This window comes from Ranitomeya imitator, chromosome 3, assembly GCF_032444005.1.
Source record: "Ranitomeya imitator isolate aRanImi1 chromosome 3, aRanImi1.pri, whole genome shotgun sequence".
Taxonomy (NCBI): domain Eukaryota; kingdom Metazoa; phylum Chordata; class Amphibia; order Anura; family Dendrobatidae; genus Ranitomeya; species Ranitomeya imitator.
The window spans coordinates 787,510,352-787,526,184 of record NC_091284.1 but is presented as its reverse complement, the minus strand read 5'-3'; the positions used below and the strand labels follow the sequence as shown (position 1 = coordinate 787,526,184).

General features: G+C 50.6%; 1 protein-coding gene across 2 annotated transcripts in view; it reads right to left on the bottom strand.

Annotated features, from left to right (window-relative positions):
- Positions 1–15,833, bottom strand: part of PIWIL4 (piwi like RNA-mediated gene silencing 4) — a 214,488-nt gene that overhangs the window by 75,936 nt on the left and 122,719 nt on the right. For both annotated transcript variants that reach the window (XM_069759169.1, XM_069759170.1), the window contains exons 11-13: positions 8,286–8,403; positions 5,499–5,610; positions 4,144–4,328 (exon numbers count right to left, since the gene is read on the bottom strand). In XM_069759169.1, the coding sequence (XP_069615270.1) occupies positions 4,144–4,328; positions 5,499–5,610; positions 8,286–8,403 (415 nt within the window). The remainder of the gene's footprint in view (positions 1–4,143; positions 4,329–5,498; positions 5,611–8,285; positions 8,404–15,833) is intronic.

Here is a 15,833-nt window from a genome sequence, read left to right as displayed (position 1 = left end):
CTTGGGCACTGTGGCTGAGGCTCTGTGACTGTTATTGGGGCACTGTCGCTTCTACTGGGGCACCGCGGCTGTTACTGGGGCACCGCAGCTGTTCCTGTGGCACCGCGGCTGTTACTGGGGCACCGCGGCTGTTACTGGGGCACTGTGGCTGTTACTGGGACACTGTGGCTGTTATTGGGACACTGTGGCTGTTACTGGGACACCGCGGCTGTTACTGGGGCACCATGGCTGTTACTGGGGCACTGTGACTGTTACTGGGGCACTGTGACTGTTACTGGGGCACTGTGACTATTACTTGGGAACCGTGGCTGTTACTGGGGCACAGTGGCTTTTACTGGGGAACTGTGGCTATTACTGGGGAACTGTGGCTGTTACTGGGGAACTGTGACTGTTACTGGGGCACTGTGATTGTTACTGGGGACCCGTGGCTGTTACTGGGGCACCGTGGCTGTTTACCGGGGCACAGTGGCTCTTACTGGGGAACTGTAGCTATTACTGGGGCACTGTGGCGGATACTGGGGAACTGTGGCTACTACTGGGTCACCGCGGCTGTTACTGGGGAACTGTGACTGTTACTGGGGCACTGTGACTGTTACTGGGGCACTGTGGCTGTTACTGGGACACCGCGGCTGTTACTGGGGCACCATGGCTGTTACTGGGGCACTGTGACTGTTACTGGGGCACTGTGACTGTTACTGGGGCACTGTGACTATTACTTGGGAACCGTGGCTGTTACTGGGGCACCGTGGCTGTTTACCGGGGCACAGTGGCTCTTACTGGGGAACTGTAGCTATTACTGGGGCACTGTGGCGGATACTGGGGAACTGTGGCTACTACTGGGTCACCGCGGCTGTTACTGGGGAACTGTGACTGTTACTGGGGAACTGTGACTATTACTGGGGCATCGCGGCTGTTACTGGGGCACAGTGACTGTTACTGGGGCACTGTGACCATTACTGGGGCACCGTGGCTGTTACTGGGACACTGTGACTGTTACAGGCGCACGGTGACTGTTACTGGCACACGGTGACTGTTACTGGGCCACTGTGACAGTTACTGGGGAACTGTGACTGTTACTGGGGCAATGTGACAGTTACTGGGGAACTGTGACTGTTACTGAAGCAATGTGACTATTACTGGGGCACCGTGGCTGTTACTGGGGCACAGTGACTGTTACTGGCGCACGGTGACTGTTACTGGGGAACTGTGACTATCACTTGGGCACTGTACATGTCAAAAGAAGTATTGTAACTATAACGTAGTGCCTCTGGCTTTCTCTGGCGATCGGAGAACCTCTGATGTGTCCAGGCTACGATACAATAATGAATCTGAAAGGTGCAACAAGAGGCGACTCCATTTGGAGGTGCCAGTCCAATACTGGCAATAATTGGGCTACATGGGAGGCTTATAAAGAGACCCACGGGACTGTGGCTACCAGGTTCCAGCCCGGTTTGCCTCCTTACATCTACACTACAATGTTTGCCCATAGCAGTATGTGTGTAACACGAGAAAAACCTACCCGAAATATGACAAACACGTGAAGAACAAAGTCAGCTCCTCAACTATCTCTATTATTCCCATTCCTCCCGCTGCCCCTAATATGCAAATTGCTAAAAAATCCAGCGTTTATTATTCCGTTACACTAAAGTCTCATCTCCTGCGCTGGGGCTCTCCGCTCACCCATGTTCCGGAGCACAACTGGCTTCAAGAAGAAGAAGATGTAAACAAATCGCTCTCATTAATCCCTCATGTGTCACTTCATTTGTGCCGATGAAAAGACTTCAGACAAGAAAAAAAATGCAGTCGAAAGAAGGGTTGCTGCAAACTTCCCAAATCAGAGCGGATTTAACTCCCGGCCTTTTGTCTAATAGCTCAGGCTCGGCGATGCAGCGCCTCTTTGTATACAGAACAATACGGGAGGATTGATATCGCTCTTACCAAAGCTACTGCTAAATATACAAGAGGAAACCACAAAGCCTAAGAAATCTATCCAGTAAATGGAAGCAGGAAAACTAGGCTAAAGGTAATGAAACTGTAAGCAGTCATATCCGGAGCTGTACTCTGAATTCTGCTACTTTCCTGTTAGCTTTTAGGCAGCATGAATTCACATCAGCGTTCAATCAGGGCTGTCTTCAGGGAGGGCAACAAACCACCGCAGCCACACAGGGAGCATCACCTACACGTCTCCATGGCTGGTCTGGGAAGGCTTTTATTTTCTATGACAATGTCACAAATTAAAATGACAAATGGACAATTGATCTCTGGTGGGATCTGGCCTGTGAGGGGCTACGATGATGGCATCAGCATGAACGAGTCCAGCACACGTCAGCTACCAAAAAATATCCACCACATTCACAGATATCTGCTTTTAGCTGCTACAGTATATGTCACACGTGTCTGAGAAAGGAAAGGGAGCAAATGGCTGACAACAAATACACAGTGACTGCACCAGCAGAATAGTGAGTGCAGCTCTGGGGGTATAATACAGGATGTAACTCAGGATCAGTACAGGATCAGTAATATAATGTATGTACACAGTGACTGCACCAGCAGAATAGTGAGTGCAGCTCTGGAGTATAATGCACAGGGTAACTTAGGATCAGTACAGGATAACAAAAATCATGAAATCATTGTGATGCCACAGACGCCATGCCATAAGATGTATGAACTTTTGATAAAAGACAAAACAAAACGTATCGAGTTAAAAACACATATATACCGTGTATAATCGAGTATAAGCCGAGATTTTCAGCCTAAAAAAATGGACTGAAAGTGCCCCTCTCGGCTTATACTCAAGTCATGGTCGGCGGGTGACGGGGAGCGACGACGGTCACATTCTCACCTGCTCCTGGCATTCCTGACGCGGTCCCTGCATGTCCCATGGTCTCCGGCAGCTTCTTCCCCTGTTCAGCGGTCACGTGGTACCGCTCATTAAAGTAATGAATATGGACTCCACTCCCATAGGGATGGAGCCGCATATTCATTACTGTAATGAGCGGTGCCACGTGATCGCTGAACAGAGGAAGAAGCTGCCGGCACTGGGAGCAGGTGAGTATGTCATATTCACCTTTCCTCGTTCCACCGCTGCCCTGTCTTCCGCATCCTCTGCAGTGACTGTTCAGGTCAGAGGGCGCGATGACGTATTAGTGTGCGCGCCGCCCTCTGCCTGAACAGTCAGTGCGGAGAGACGGGACGCTGAGGAGCAGTGACGAGAGGTGAGTATGTGATTTTTTTTAATGCAGCATTATATGTGGAACATTGTTATATGGAGCATCTATGGGGCCATAATGAACTGTATGGAGCATTATATGTGGCACATTGTTATATGGAGCATCTTATGGGGCCATAATGAACTGTATGGAGCATTATATAGGGCACATTGTTATATGGAGCATCTATTGGGATAATGAACTGTATGGAGCATTATATGTGGCACATTGTTATATGGAGCATCTTATGGGGCCATAATGAACTGTATGGAGCACTATATGGGGCACATTGTTATATGGAGCATCTTATGGGGCCATAATGAACTGTATGGAGCATTATATAGGGCACATTGTTATATGGAGCATCTATTGGGATAATGAACTGTATGGAGCATTATATGTGGCACATTGTTATATGGAGCATCTTATGGGGCCATAATCAGTATTTGTGCAGCATTATATGGGCAAAATATCCGTATGGAGCATCTTATGGGTCCATAATCAGCATTTGTGCAGCATTATATGGGGCATATTTTAATATGGAGCATCTTATGGAGCCATAATGACCTGTATGGAGCATTATATGGGGCGTATTTTGTATGGAGCATCTTATGGGGCCCATCATGAACTGTATGGAACATTATATGGGGCATATTTTAATATGGAGCATCTTATGGGGCCATCATAAACTTTATGGAGCATTATATGGGGCTCCTGATTCAATATGGATATTCAAAAACACTTAACTTACTGATGTCTCAATTAATTTTATTTTTATTGGTATCTATTTTTATTTTTGACATTTACCGGTAGCTGCTCCATTTCCCACCCTAGGCTTATACTCGAGTCAAAAAGTTTTCCCAGTTTTTTGTTGCAAAATTAGGGGGGTCGGCTTATACACGAGGATATACGGTAAGTCTAAAATATGTCTTACATTTTGGGGTAGTCGATAGGGAAGCCCATCCCTTCACCCACTCTTATCAGACAGTGGGTCAGCTTTTCAGCCACATCTGCGTTGCGGTGACCGAACAGCATAATCCAGTTGGACAGAGGCTTGGCGTAGATCATTCTCCCATTCTTGGTATTCCGGGACCAGTCGGCAGCAGAGTCGGGTTGGCACTGGAAGAGGAATATCTCAGAAATATTAAAAGAACTTAAGAGAATATTTTCACTTCCATAAACGGCTATTACGCCTCGTCCACATCTCCATCAGGGGTTCGTTCTGGGTTTTTTTGCACTTTTGAGGGCCACAATACACGCAGGACAATTCTTGTAGTGAAAATAAGGCCAAGTTTAGACATCCATATGAAAAGTAAGGCCAGTCATGTCTGCAAATTACGGTTGGGATTGACTCCATGTGCAGCGCACTCTTCTGTGCCGTGTCCACCCCTGCTGCTTTCTGTTACATACAATGGACCAGACTAGAGCATGCCAAGCTTTTTCTTTCCCACAAGAACAAACTATCGGTGTGAAGAATCACTTGTTTCTTCATATATATATCTGATGTGCACATGGTCCAAAGACACATTTGTCTGAACGAGCCCTAAAGGACACTCAGAGGAACCTGACAATAATTCAGTGGGGTCTTGTTGGACCTTTATATTTGTTGTGGCTTGTACATATCGCCAAATACTTACCGGGTGGTTTTCTTTTCATTTAAAGGGAAATATCTATTTAAAACAGGGCATTTTTTTGTGAGGGGGGTGGGGGGTGGGGGGGGTGGACTTGATGTTCAGCGCAAACCTCAACTACTTGCAAAATGCTCCAAACTGATATATGGCATTTTCTTGAAGGTTTTATATAGGCAAATATATGAATATATGAAAAAAATATATATATTGTAGCTTATTTTCATGGTCATTTTGATCATAGCTCTGAAAGATTAAAGCGGTATTCCGTTCTGCAAATTATCTACTTACTGGATAGGTGACAATTATTGGATTGGGGCAGATCTGGCGCTTACTTGGCCATGATGGGTCCTAATAAGTGTCAGTGGAGCCAAGGATGCCGGGCGCAAAAAAGTGAAGACCGGCTGAGATGGAAATCCGGACTGGATATGGGACCTTGGCCGCGCAAATCGAATTGATCAATTATACGTGAAAACCATTTTAGTAAGTGCGCAATGTTTTTTATGAAAGCGCACAAAATACCCGGGCGAGGGTAGAATAAGCAAAAGGTGGAGGCAACGGATAATGGCAGGGCTTTCGGAATTCTTTCCTGACCAGCGTGCATCACAGAGGTGTGTGAGTAAAGGTTTTACATTTTATGTTTAGGTTTTCTGCCACTTACAAAATTGTCCCTCAAGCAGATCTTTTCGGTGGGCACCACGCGTCCGGTGACGGGCAGTTGTCTATCCAGTGTCACACCCCATTTGGCCAGTTCGGAGCTCGCCTCCCGACTTCTGTGGCAAAGATATAAAAAGGATCAATCAGATCTGTCACCGACCAGCCTTCCTTTCTGGCAAAACCAAAGTATAGGATGGTGGCAAGAAACAGGATCTGCTCATATCATTAAATATACATGCTGCTCCGGTGCCAACTCATAAGAGGTTTGCTAAGTGCGGCGGCGGGCATCCTTCTCACTTGGGGCAGCCAATAAATCCACTGAATAAACAGATACATGAGCGAGGGGAATGTCTCAGGGACATGCCATCATGAGATGCCGTCACCGGCTGTCATATTACCCATCAGATGAATGGCAAGAAATGTTATCGGAACAAATACATTTATTTATGGCGGCCGATGACAAGAAGACACCAGGAGTGTCCAGGATCAGAAAACGTGGCTGGACTCTAAAGGTACCGTCACACATAGCGACGCTGCAGCGATACCGACAACGATCCGGATCGCTGCAGCGTCGCTGTTTGGTCGCTGGAGAGCTGTCACACAGACAGCTCTCCAGCGACCAACGATCCCGAGGTCCCCGGTAACCAGGGTAAACATCGGGTAACTAAGCGCAGGGCCGCGCTTAGTAACCCGATGTTTACCCTGGTTACCATCCTAAAAAGTAAAAAACAAACGCTACATACTTACCTACAGCCGTCTGTCCTCGGCGCTCTGCTTCTCTGGTCTGGCTGTGAGCGCCGGGCAGCCAGAAAGCAGAGCGGTGACGTCACCGCTCTGCTTTCTGGCTGCCCGGCGCTCACAGCCAAAGCAGGAGGAGTGCAGAGCACAGCGCTGGAGGACAGACAGCTGTAGGTAAAGGTACTGTCACACTAGACGATATCGCTAGCGATCCGTGACGTTGCAGCGTCCTCGCTAGCGATATCGTCCAGTGTGACAGGCAGCAGCGATCAGGCCCCTGCTGGGAGATCGCTGGTCGGGGAAGAAAGTCCAGAACTTTATTTCGTCGCTGGACTCCCCGTAGACATCGCTGAATCGGCGTGTGTGACACCGATTCAGCGATGTCTTTGCTGGTAACCAGGGTAAACATCGGGTAACTAAGCGCAGGGCCGCGCTTAGTAACCCGATGTTTACCCTGGTTACCATCCTAATAGTAAAAAAACAAACACTACATACTTACCTACAGCTGTCTGTCCTCCAGCGCTGTGCTCTGCACTCCTCCTGCTTTGGCTGTGAGCGCCGGGCAGCCAGAAAGCAGAGCGGTGACGTCACCGCTCTGCTTTCTGGCTGCCCGGCGCTCACAGCCAGACCAGAGAAGCAGAGCGCCGAGGACAGACGGCTGTAGGTAAGTATGTAGCGTTTGTTTTTTACTTTTTAGGATGGTAACCAGGGTAAACATCGGGTTACTAAGCGCGGCCCTGCGCTTAGTTACCCGATGTTTACCCTGGTTACCGGGGACCTCGGGATCGTTGGTCGCTGGAGAGCTGTCTGTGTGACAGCTCTCCAGCGACCAAACAGCGACGCTGCAGCGATCCGGATCGTTGTCGGTATCGCTGCAGCGTCGCTATGTGTGACGGTACCTTAAGTATGTAGTGTTTGTTTTTTTACTATTAGGATGGTAACCAGGGTAAACATCGGGTTACTAAGCGCGGCCCTGCGCTTAGTTACCCGATGTTTACCCTGGTTACCAGCAAAGACATCGCTGAATCGGTGTCACACACGCCGATTCAGCGATGTCTACGGGGAGTCCAGCGACGAAATAAAGTTCTGGACTTTCTTCCCCGACCAGCGATCTCCCAGCAGGGGCCTGATCGCTGCTGCCTGTCACACTGGACGATATCGCTAGCGAGGACGCTGCAACGTCACGGATCGCTAGCGATATCGTCTAGTGTGACAGTACCTTAAGACAAAATTTTATTCTAATTTTTCCCATGGCTTGTAGACGCCATCACTTGATGGTTGCACCACGCTGCATTTCCCAGTGGCAGACAGGAGAAGCTGGAAAGGAGCTGAAAGACTCAACTCACAGGGAACAACTGGGTTCCCAGTAGTGGGAAAGCCACCAATCCACACAAACTGGTACATCACAGCCGGCACGGCTTCCGGAGGAGATGGAAGAAGCTTGTTAACGGTTATAGGAAGCGAATGATTGCAGTGATTTATTCCAAGAGGTGTGCCGCCAAATTTTAAGTTGAGGGTGCCAACAATTTTGTCCGGCCTATTTTGGGGGTTTTGTGTGAAATTGAAAAGTGTACATGTTTGCTGTTGCTGCATGCAGATTTGCCAGAAACTAATGGATATCAATATTAACACCATAAATGGTAGAATTGCTGTTTTTTGGTCACTTTGTCTCTCCCCAAAAATGGAATAGAAAGAAATGAAAAAGTCGCATGGACCCCAAAATGGCCGCAATTACATAGATCTGGATTTAGATGCCTTACTTAGCATAATACGGGAGATAAAATACAAGTTTCCCTTTGGTACAAAGTCCCGGATCTTCATACCCTTTACATTTTTAATGCCCATACAGAGAAGCGCTGGCAGGAATCCTCTCTGTATACACTTAATCAATAGGAAATGATTTACTTAGCGCAATATTCCCCTTCCTCATCCTCCCCGGCCATAGATGAGGGATACACGTGATTACTAAGCCTCGCTCAATAGTTTATCGCAGGTCATTCTTTTATGGGATTCCTGTAATGGAAACAAGTCAAAAACAAGTTGAATGAATTACTCCTGGATGTTTTCTGCCAGACTCTGCAGCCTCCTCTGCCGGAGCTCCGGGTTTAATTGTGTTTCCGCCGACAGGTCTCTCATCAGGCGGATGTCCGAAAGTGCGCGGCTCGACAGTCCTAGTGATAGTGCAGAAACGGGAAGAAATTGGCACCATAAACAAGGTGTGCAAGGCAATGTCTGACACATATACGGTAAGCCTGCGCCCAGGGAACAGAAAACGATGCTGTATAAAGACATATGAAAGCCATCTTTTATCACACTCATCCCCTCGTCTACTAGGGGAAACCATCAAGTAAACATCACCTAGCCATCCGCACGCTGCAGACTTATTCTGTCAGGTGTGTGTGTATGGAGGCGGGTGTGTGTGTGTACGGTGGATGCAGAGTGTGTGTGCATGATCCCGCTTCATGTACGGTGGATGCATGGTGTGTGTATGGAACACGCTGTGTGTTTGGTGGATGCAGGGTGTGTGTGTATGGAGTCCGCTCTGTGTAATGTGGATGCAGGGTGTGTGTGTGTGTATGGAGCCCGCTCTGTGTATGGTGGATGCAGGGTGTGTGTGTATGGAGCCCGCGCTGTGTATGGTGGATGCAGGGTGTGTGTGTATGGAGCCCGCGCTGTGTATGGTGGATGCAGAGTGTGTGTGTATGGAGCCCGCGCTGTGTATGGTGGATGCAGGGTGTGTGTGTATGGAGCCCGCTCTGTGTATGGTGGATGCAGGGTGTGTGTGTATGGAGCCCGCTCTGTGTATGGTAGATGAAGGTGTGTGTATATGGAGCCTGCGCTGTGTATGGTGGATGCAGGGTGTGTGTGTATGGAGCCCGCTCTGTGTATGGTGGATGCAGGGTGTGTGTGTATGGAGCCCGCTCTGTGTATGGTAGATGCAGGGTGTGTGTGTGTATGGAGCCCGCGCTGTGTATGGTGGATGCAGGGTGTGTGTGTGTATGGAGCCCGCTCTGTGTATGGTAGATGAAGGTGTGTGTGTATGGAGCCTGCGCTGTGTATGGTGGATGCAGGGTGTGTGTATGGAGCCTGCGCTGTGTATGGTGGATGCAGGGTGTGTGTATGGAGCCCGCGCTGTGTATGGTGGATGCAGGGTGTGTGTGTATGGAGCCTGCGCTGTGTATGGTGGATGCAGGGTGTGTGTGTATGGAGCCTGCGCTGTGTATGGTGGATGCAGGGTGTGTGTGTATGGAGCCCGCTCTGTGTATGGTGGATGCAGGGTGTGTGTGTATGGAGCCCGCTCTGTGTATGGTGGATGCAGGGTGTGTGTGTATGGAGCCCGCGCTGTGTATGGTGGATGCAGGGTGTGTGTGTATGGAGCCCGCTCTGTGTATGGTGGATGCAGGGTGTGTGTGTATGGAGCCCGCTCTGTGTATGGTGGATGCAGGGTGTGTGTGTATGGAGCCCGCTGTGTGTAATGTGGATGCATGGTGTGTGTGTATGGAGCCTGCGCTGTGTATGGTGGATGCAGAGTGTGTGTGTATGGTGCCCGCTCTGTGTATGGTGGATGCAGGGTGTGTGTGTATGGAGCCCGCTCTGTGTATGGTGGATGAAGGGTGTGTGTGTATGGAGCACGCTGTGTGTATGGTGGATGCAGGGTGTGTGTATGGAGCCTGCGCTGTGTATGGTGGATGCAGGGTGTGTGTGTATGGAGCCCGCTCTGTGTATGGTGGATGCAGGGTGTGTGTATGGAGCCTGCGCTGTGTATGGTGGATGCAGGGTGTGTGTGTATGGAGCCCGCTCTGTGTATGGTGGATGCAGGGTGTGTGTGTATGGAGCCCGCTCTGTGTATGGTAGATGAAGGTGTGTGTGTATGGAGCCTGCGCTGTGTATGGTGGATGCAGGGTGTGTGTGTATGGAGCCCGCTCTGTGTATGGTGGATGCAGGGTGTGTGTGTATGGAGCCCGCTCTGTGTATGGTAGATGCAGGGTGTGTGTGTGTATGGAGCCCGCGCTGTGTATGGTGGATGCAGGGTGTGTGTGTGTATGGAGCCCGCTCTGTGTATGGTAGATGAAGGTGTGTGTGTATGGAGCCTGCGCTGTGTATGGTGGATGCAGGGTGTGTGTATGGAGCCCGCGCTTTGTATGGTGGATGCAGGGTGTGTGTGTATGGAGCCTGCGCTGTGTATGGTGGATGCAGGGTGTGTGTGTATGGAGCCCGCTCTGTGTATGGTGGATGCAGGGTGTGTGTGTATGGAGCCCGCTCTGTGTATGGTGGATGCAGGGTGTGTGTGTATGGAGCCCGCGCTGTGTATGGTGGATGCAGGGTGTGTGTGTATGGAGCCCGCTCTGTGTATGGTGGATGCAGGGTGTGTGTGTATGGAGCCCGCTCTGTGTATGGTGGATGCAGGGTGTGTGTGTATGGAGCCCGCTGTGTGTAATGTGGATGCATGGTGTGTGTGTATGGAGCCTGCGCTGTGTATGGTGGATGCAGAGTGTGTGTGTATGGTGCCCGCTCTGTGTATGGTGGACGCAGGGTGTGTGTGTATGGAGCCCGCTCTGTGTATGGTGGATGAAGGGTGTGTGTGTATGGAGCACGCTGTGTGTATGGTGGATGCAGGGTGTGTGTATGGAGCCTGCGCTGTGTATGGTGGATGCAGGGTGTGTGTGTATGGAGCCCGCTCTGTGTATGGTGGATGCAGGGTGTGTGTATGGAGCCTGCGCTGTGTATGGTGGATGCAGGGTGTGTGTGTATGGAGCCCGCTCTGTGTATGGTGGATGCAGGGTGTGTGTGCGTATGGAGCCCGCTCTGTGTATGGTGGATGCAGGGTGTGTGTGTATGGAGCCCGCTCTGTGTATGGTGGATGCAGGGTGTGTGTGTATGAAGCCCGCTCTGTGTATGGTGGATGCAGGGTGTGTGTATGGAGCCTGCGCTGTGTATGGTGGATGCAGGGTGTGTGTGTATGGAGCCCGCTCTGTGTATGGTGGATGCAGGGTATGTGTGTGTATGGAGCCCGCTCTGTGTATGGTGGATGCAGGGTGTGTGTGTATGGAGCCCGCTCTGTGTATGGTGGATGCAGGGTGTGTGTGTATGGAGCCCGCTCTGTGTATGGTGGATGCAGGGTGTGTGTGTATGGAGCCCGCTCTGTGTATGGTGGATGCAGGGTGTGTGTGTATGGAGCCTGCTGTGTGTAATGTGGATGCATGGTGTGTGTGTATGGAGCCTGCGCTGTGTTTGGTGGATGCAGGGTGTGTGTGTATGGAGCCCGCTCTGTGTATGGTGGATGCAGGGTGTGTGTGTATGGAGCCCGCTCTGTGTATGGTGGATGCAGGGTGTGTGTGTATGGAGCCCGCGCTGTGTATGGTGGATGCAGGGTGTGTGTGTATGGAGCCCGCTCTGTGTATGGTGGATGCAGGGTGTGTGTGTATGGAGCCTGCGCTGTGTATGGTGGATGCAGGGTGTGTGTGTATGGAGCCTGCTCTGTGTATGGTAGATGAAGGTGTGTGTGTATGGAGCCCGCGCTGTGTATGGTGGATGCAGGGTGTGTGTATGGAGCCCGCTCTGTGTATGGTGGATGCAGGGTGTGTGTGTATGGAGCCCGTGCTGTTTATGGTGGATGCAGGGTGTGTGTATGGAGCATGCTCTGTGTATGGTGGATGCAGGGTGTGTGTATGGAGCCCGCTCTGTGTATGGTGGATGCAGGGTGTGTGTGTATGAAGCCGGCTCTGTGTATGGTGGATGCAGAGTGTGTGTGTATGGAGCTCGCTCTTTGAATGGTGGATGCAGGGTGTGTGTATGGAGCCCGCGCTGTGTATGGTGGATGCAGGGTGTGTGTGTATGGAGCCCGCTCTGTGTATGGTGGATGCAGGGTGTGTGTGTATGGAGCCCGCGCTGTGTATGGTGGATGCAGGGTGTGTGTGTATGGAGCCTGCGCTGTGTTTGGTGGATGCAGGGTGTGTGTGTATGGAGCCCGCTCTGTGTATGGTGGATGCAGGGTGTGTGTGTATGGAGCCCGCTCTGTGTATGGTGGATGCAGGGTGTGTGTGTATGGAGCCCGCGCTGTGTATGGTGGATGCAGGGTGTGTGTGTATGGAGCCCGCTCTGTGTATGGTGGATGCAGGGTGTGTGTGTATGGAGCCCGCGCTGTGTATGGTGGATGCAGGGTGTGTGTATGGAGCCCGCTCTGTGTATGGTGGATGCAGGGTGTGTGTGTATGGAGCCCGTGCTGTTTATGGTGGATGCAGGGTGTGTGTATGGAGCATGCTCTGTGTATGGTGGATGCAGGGTGTGTGTATGGAGCCCGCTCTGTGTATGGTGGATGCAGGGTGTGTGTATGGAGCCCGCTCTGTGTATGGTGGATGCAGGGTGTGTGTGTATGAAGCCGGCTCTGTGTATGGTGGATGCAGGGTGTGTGTGTATGGAGCCCGCTCTGTGTATGGTGGATGCAGGGTGTGTGTGTATGGAGCCCGCTCTGTGTATGGTGGATGCAGAGTGTGTGTGTATGGAGCTCGCTCTTTGTATGGTGGATGCAGGGTGTGTGTATGGAGCCCGCGCTGTGTATGGTGGATGCAGGGTGTGTGTGTATGGAGCCTGCTCTGTGTATGGTGGATGCAGGGTGTGTGTATGGAGCCTGCTCTGTGTATGGTGGATGCAGGGTGTGTGTGTATGGAGCCCGTTGTGTGTATGGTGGATGCAGGGTGTGTGTGTATGGAGCCCGCTCTGTGTATGGTGGATGCAGGGTGTGTGTATGGAGCCCGCGCTGTGTATGGTGGATGCAGGGTGTGTGTGTATGGAGCCCGCTCTGTGTATGGTGAATGTTGTGAGCTCCGTTCTGGAGCTCCCTCCTGTGGTTGCTAATGGTATTTTTGCAATTCTGCCCTTGGGCTCCCTCTGGTGGTTTCAAGTGGAACTGCTGCTCCGTTAGGTAGTTGTAGCAGCTGCCTTCACTAATCGCCTTGCCTGGGTTTGTTATTTAAACCTGCTCTGGGCTTTAGTCCTTGCCTGTTGTCAATGTTCTTGGTTGGATTTGATTCTTCACTTGGATTTCTCATATGGCCAGTCCTTGTCTGCAAAAGATAAGTTTTGCTAGTTTGTTTGTCCATTTGTTTGGACTCTATTGCTTTGCATTTTGTCTCTTTTGTCCAGCTTGTCACTATGTCTTATTCAGGCTAGCTGGAAGCTCTGGGAAAGCAAATTTGCCCCTCCACACCGTGAGTCGGTGTGGAGTTCATTTTTGTAAACTCTGCGTGGATTTTGAGGTTTTTAATACTGACCGCACAGTATCCTTTGCTCTCTGTCTATCTAGTTTAGTATTGGCCTCCCCTTTGCTGAAATCTAATTTCATTTCTGTGTTCGTCATTTCCCTCTCCTTTCACAGTCAATATTTGTGGGGGGCTATCTTTCCTTTTTGGGGTTTCTCTGAGGCAAGATAGCTTTCTATTTCCTTCTTTAGGTGTAGTTATATCTGAGGCTGCGACGAGGTGTCTAGGGAGAGTCAGGAACATCCCACGGCTATTTCTAGTTGTGTTGTTAGGATTAGGGACTGCGGTCAGTAGAGATACCACCTTCTCAGAGCTCGTTCCATGTTGTGTTTTAGCCACCAGGTCATTTCAGTGTGGCCTCTTAACCACCAGGTCATAACAGGTGAATGCAGGGTGTGTGTATGGAGCCCGCTCTGTGTATGGTGGATGCAGGGTGTGTGTGTATGGAGCCCGCGCTGTGTATGGTGGATGCAGGGTGTGTGTGTATGGAGCCCGCGCTGTGTATGGTGGATGCAGGGTGTGTGTATGGAGCCCGCTCTGTGTATGGTGGATGCAGGGTGTGCGTATGGAGCACGCTCTGTGTATGGTGGATGCAGGGTGTGTGTGTATGGAGCCCGCTCTGTGTATGGTGGATGCAGGGTGTGTGTGTATGGAGCCCGCGTTGTGTATGGTGGATGCAGGGTGTGTGTATGGAGCCCGCTCTGTGTATGGTGGATGCAGGGTGTGTGTATGGAGCACGCTCTGTGTATGGTGGATGCAGGGTGTGTGTGTATGGAGCCCGCTCTGTGTATGGTGGATGCAGGTTGTGTGTGTATGGAGCCCGCGTTGTGTATGGTGGATGCAGGGTGTGTGTGTATGGAGCCCGCTCTGTGTATGGTGGATGCAGAGTGTGTGTGTATGGAGCCCGCTCTGTGTATGGTGGATGCAGGGTGTGTGTATGGAGCACGCTCTGTGTATGGTGGATGCAGGGTGTGTGTGTATGGAGCCCGCTCTGTGTATGGTGGATGCAGGGTGTGTGTGTATGGAGCCCGCTCTGTGTATGGTGGATGCAGGGTGTGCGTATGGAGCACGCTCTGTGTATGGTGGATGCAGGGTGTGTGTGTATGGAGCCCGCTCTGTGTATGGTGGATGCAGGGTGTGTGTGTATGGAGCCCGCTCTGTGTATGGTGGATGCAGAGTGTGTGTGTATGGAGCACGCTCTGTGTATGGTGGATGCAGGGTGTGTGTGTATGGAGCCCGCGCTGTGTATGGTGGATGCAGGGTGTGTGTATGGAGCCCGCTCTGTGTATGGTGGATGCAGGGTGTGTGTATGGAGCACGCTCTGTGTATGGTGGATGCAGGGTGTGTGTGTATGGAGCCCGCTCTGTGTATGGTGGATGCAGGGTGTGTGTGTATGGAGCCCGCGTTGTGTATGGTGGATGCAGGGTGTGTGTATGGAGCCCGCTCTGTGTATGGTGGATGCAGAGTGTGTGTGTATGGAGCACGCTCTGTGTATGGTGGATGCAGGGTGTGTGTGTATGGAGCCCGCTCTGTGTATGGTGGATGCAGGGTGTGTGTGTATGGAGCCCGCGTTGTGTATGGTGGATGCAGGGTGTGTGTATGGAGCCCGCTCTGTGTATGGTGGATGCAGGGTGTGTGTATGGAGCACGCTCTGTGTATGGTGGATGCAGGGTGTGTGTGTATGGAGCCCGCTCTGTGTATGGTGGATGCAGGGTGTGTGTGTATGGAGCCCGCGTTGTGTATGGTGGATGCAGGGTGTGTGTATGGAGCCCGCTCTGTGTATGGTGGATGCAGAGTGTGTGTGTATGGAGCCCGCTCTGTGTATGGTGGCGCTGGACATGACGTGATTGCGACACTTAAATGTCACTGTCAGAAATTCACAGCGAAATTAAAGTGATTAAACAGAAGTGATAAAAGCTAGCTCCGATCGCTGCTGTCAGAAACAGATGCTGGATGTACAGTCATGGACAAAAGTATTGGCACCCTTGAAATTGTTCCAGAAAATGAAATATTGCTCCCAAAAATTTTTGTTCACCCACATGTTTATTTCCTTTGTGTATTTTGGAACAACATAAAAAAAAAACAGAGGAAAAAAAAGTAAATCGGATATAAATTGACATACAACCCCAAAAATGGTCAGGACAAAATTGTTGATAAACAACTTTCCATCATGCTCGTTAAGACTCACCTTTAGCAAATAAAAGGTGTGCACAATATAAAAATCACACCTGAAACCAGATAACAAGGGGATAAGCTGACTCAATCTTTGTGTGTCTGTGTGTGCCACACTAAACATGGAGAACAGAAATAGGAGAAGAGAACTGTCTGAGGACTTGAGAACC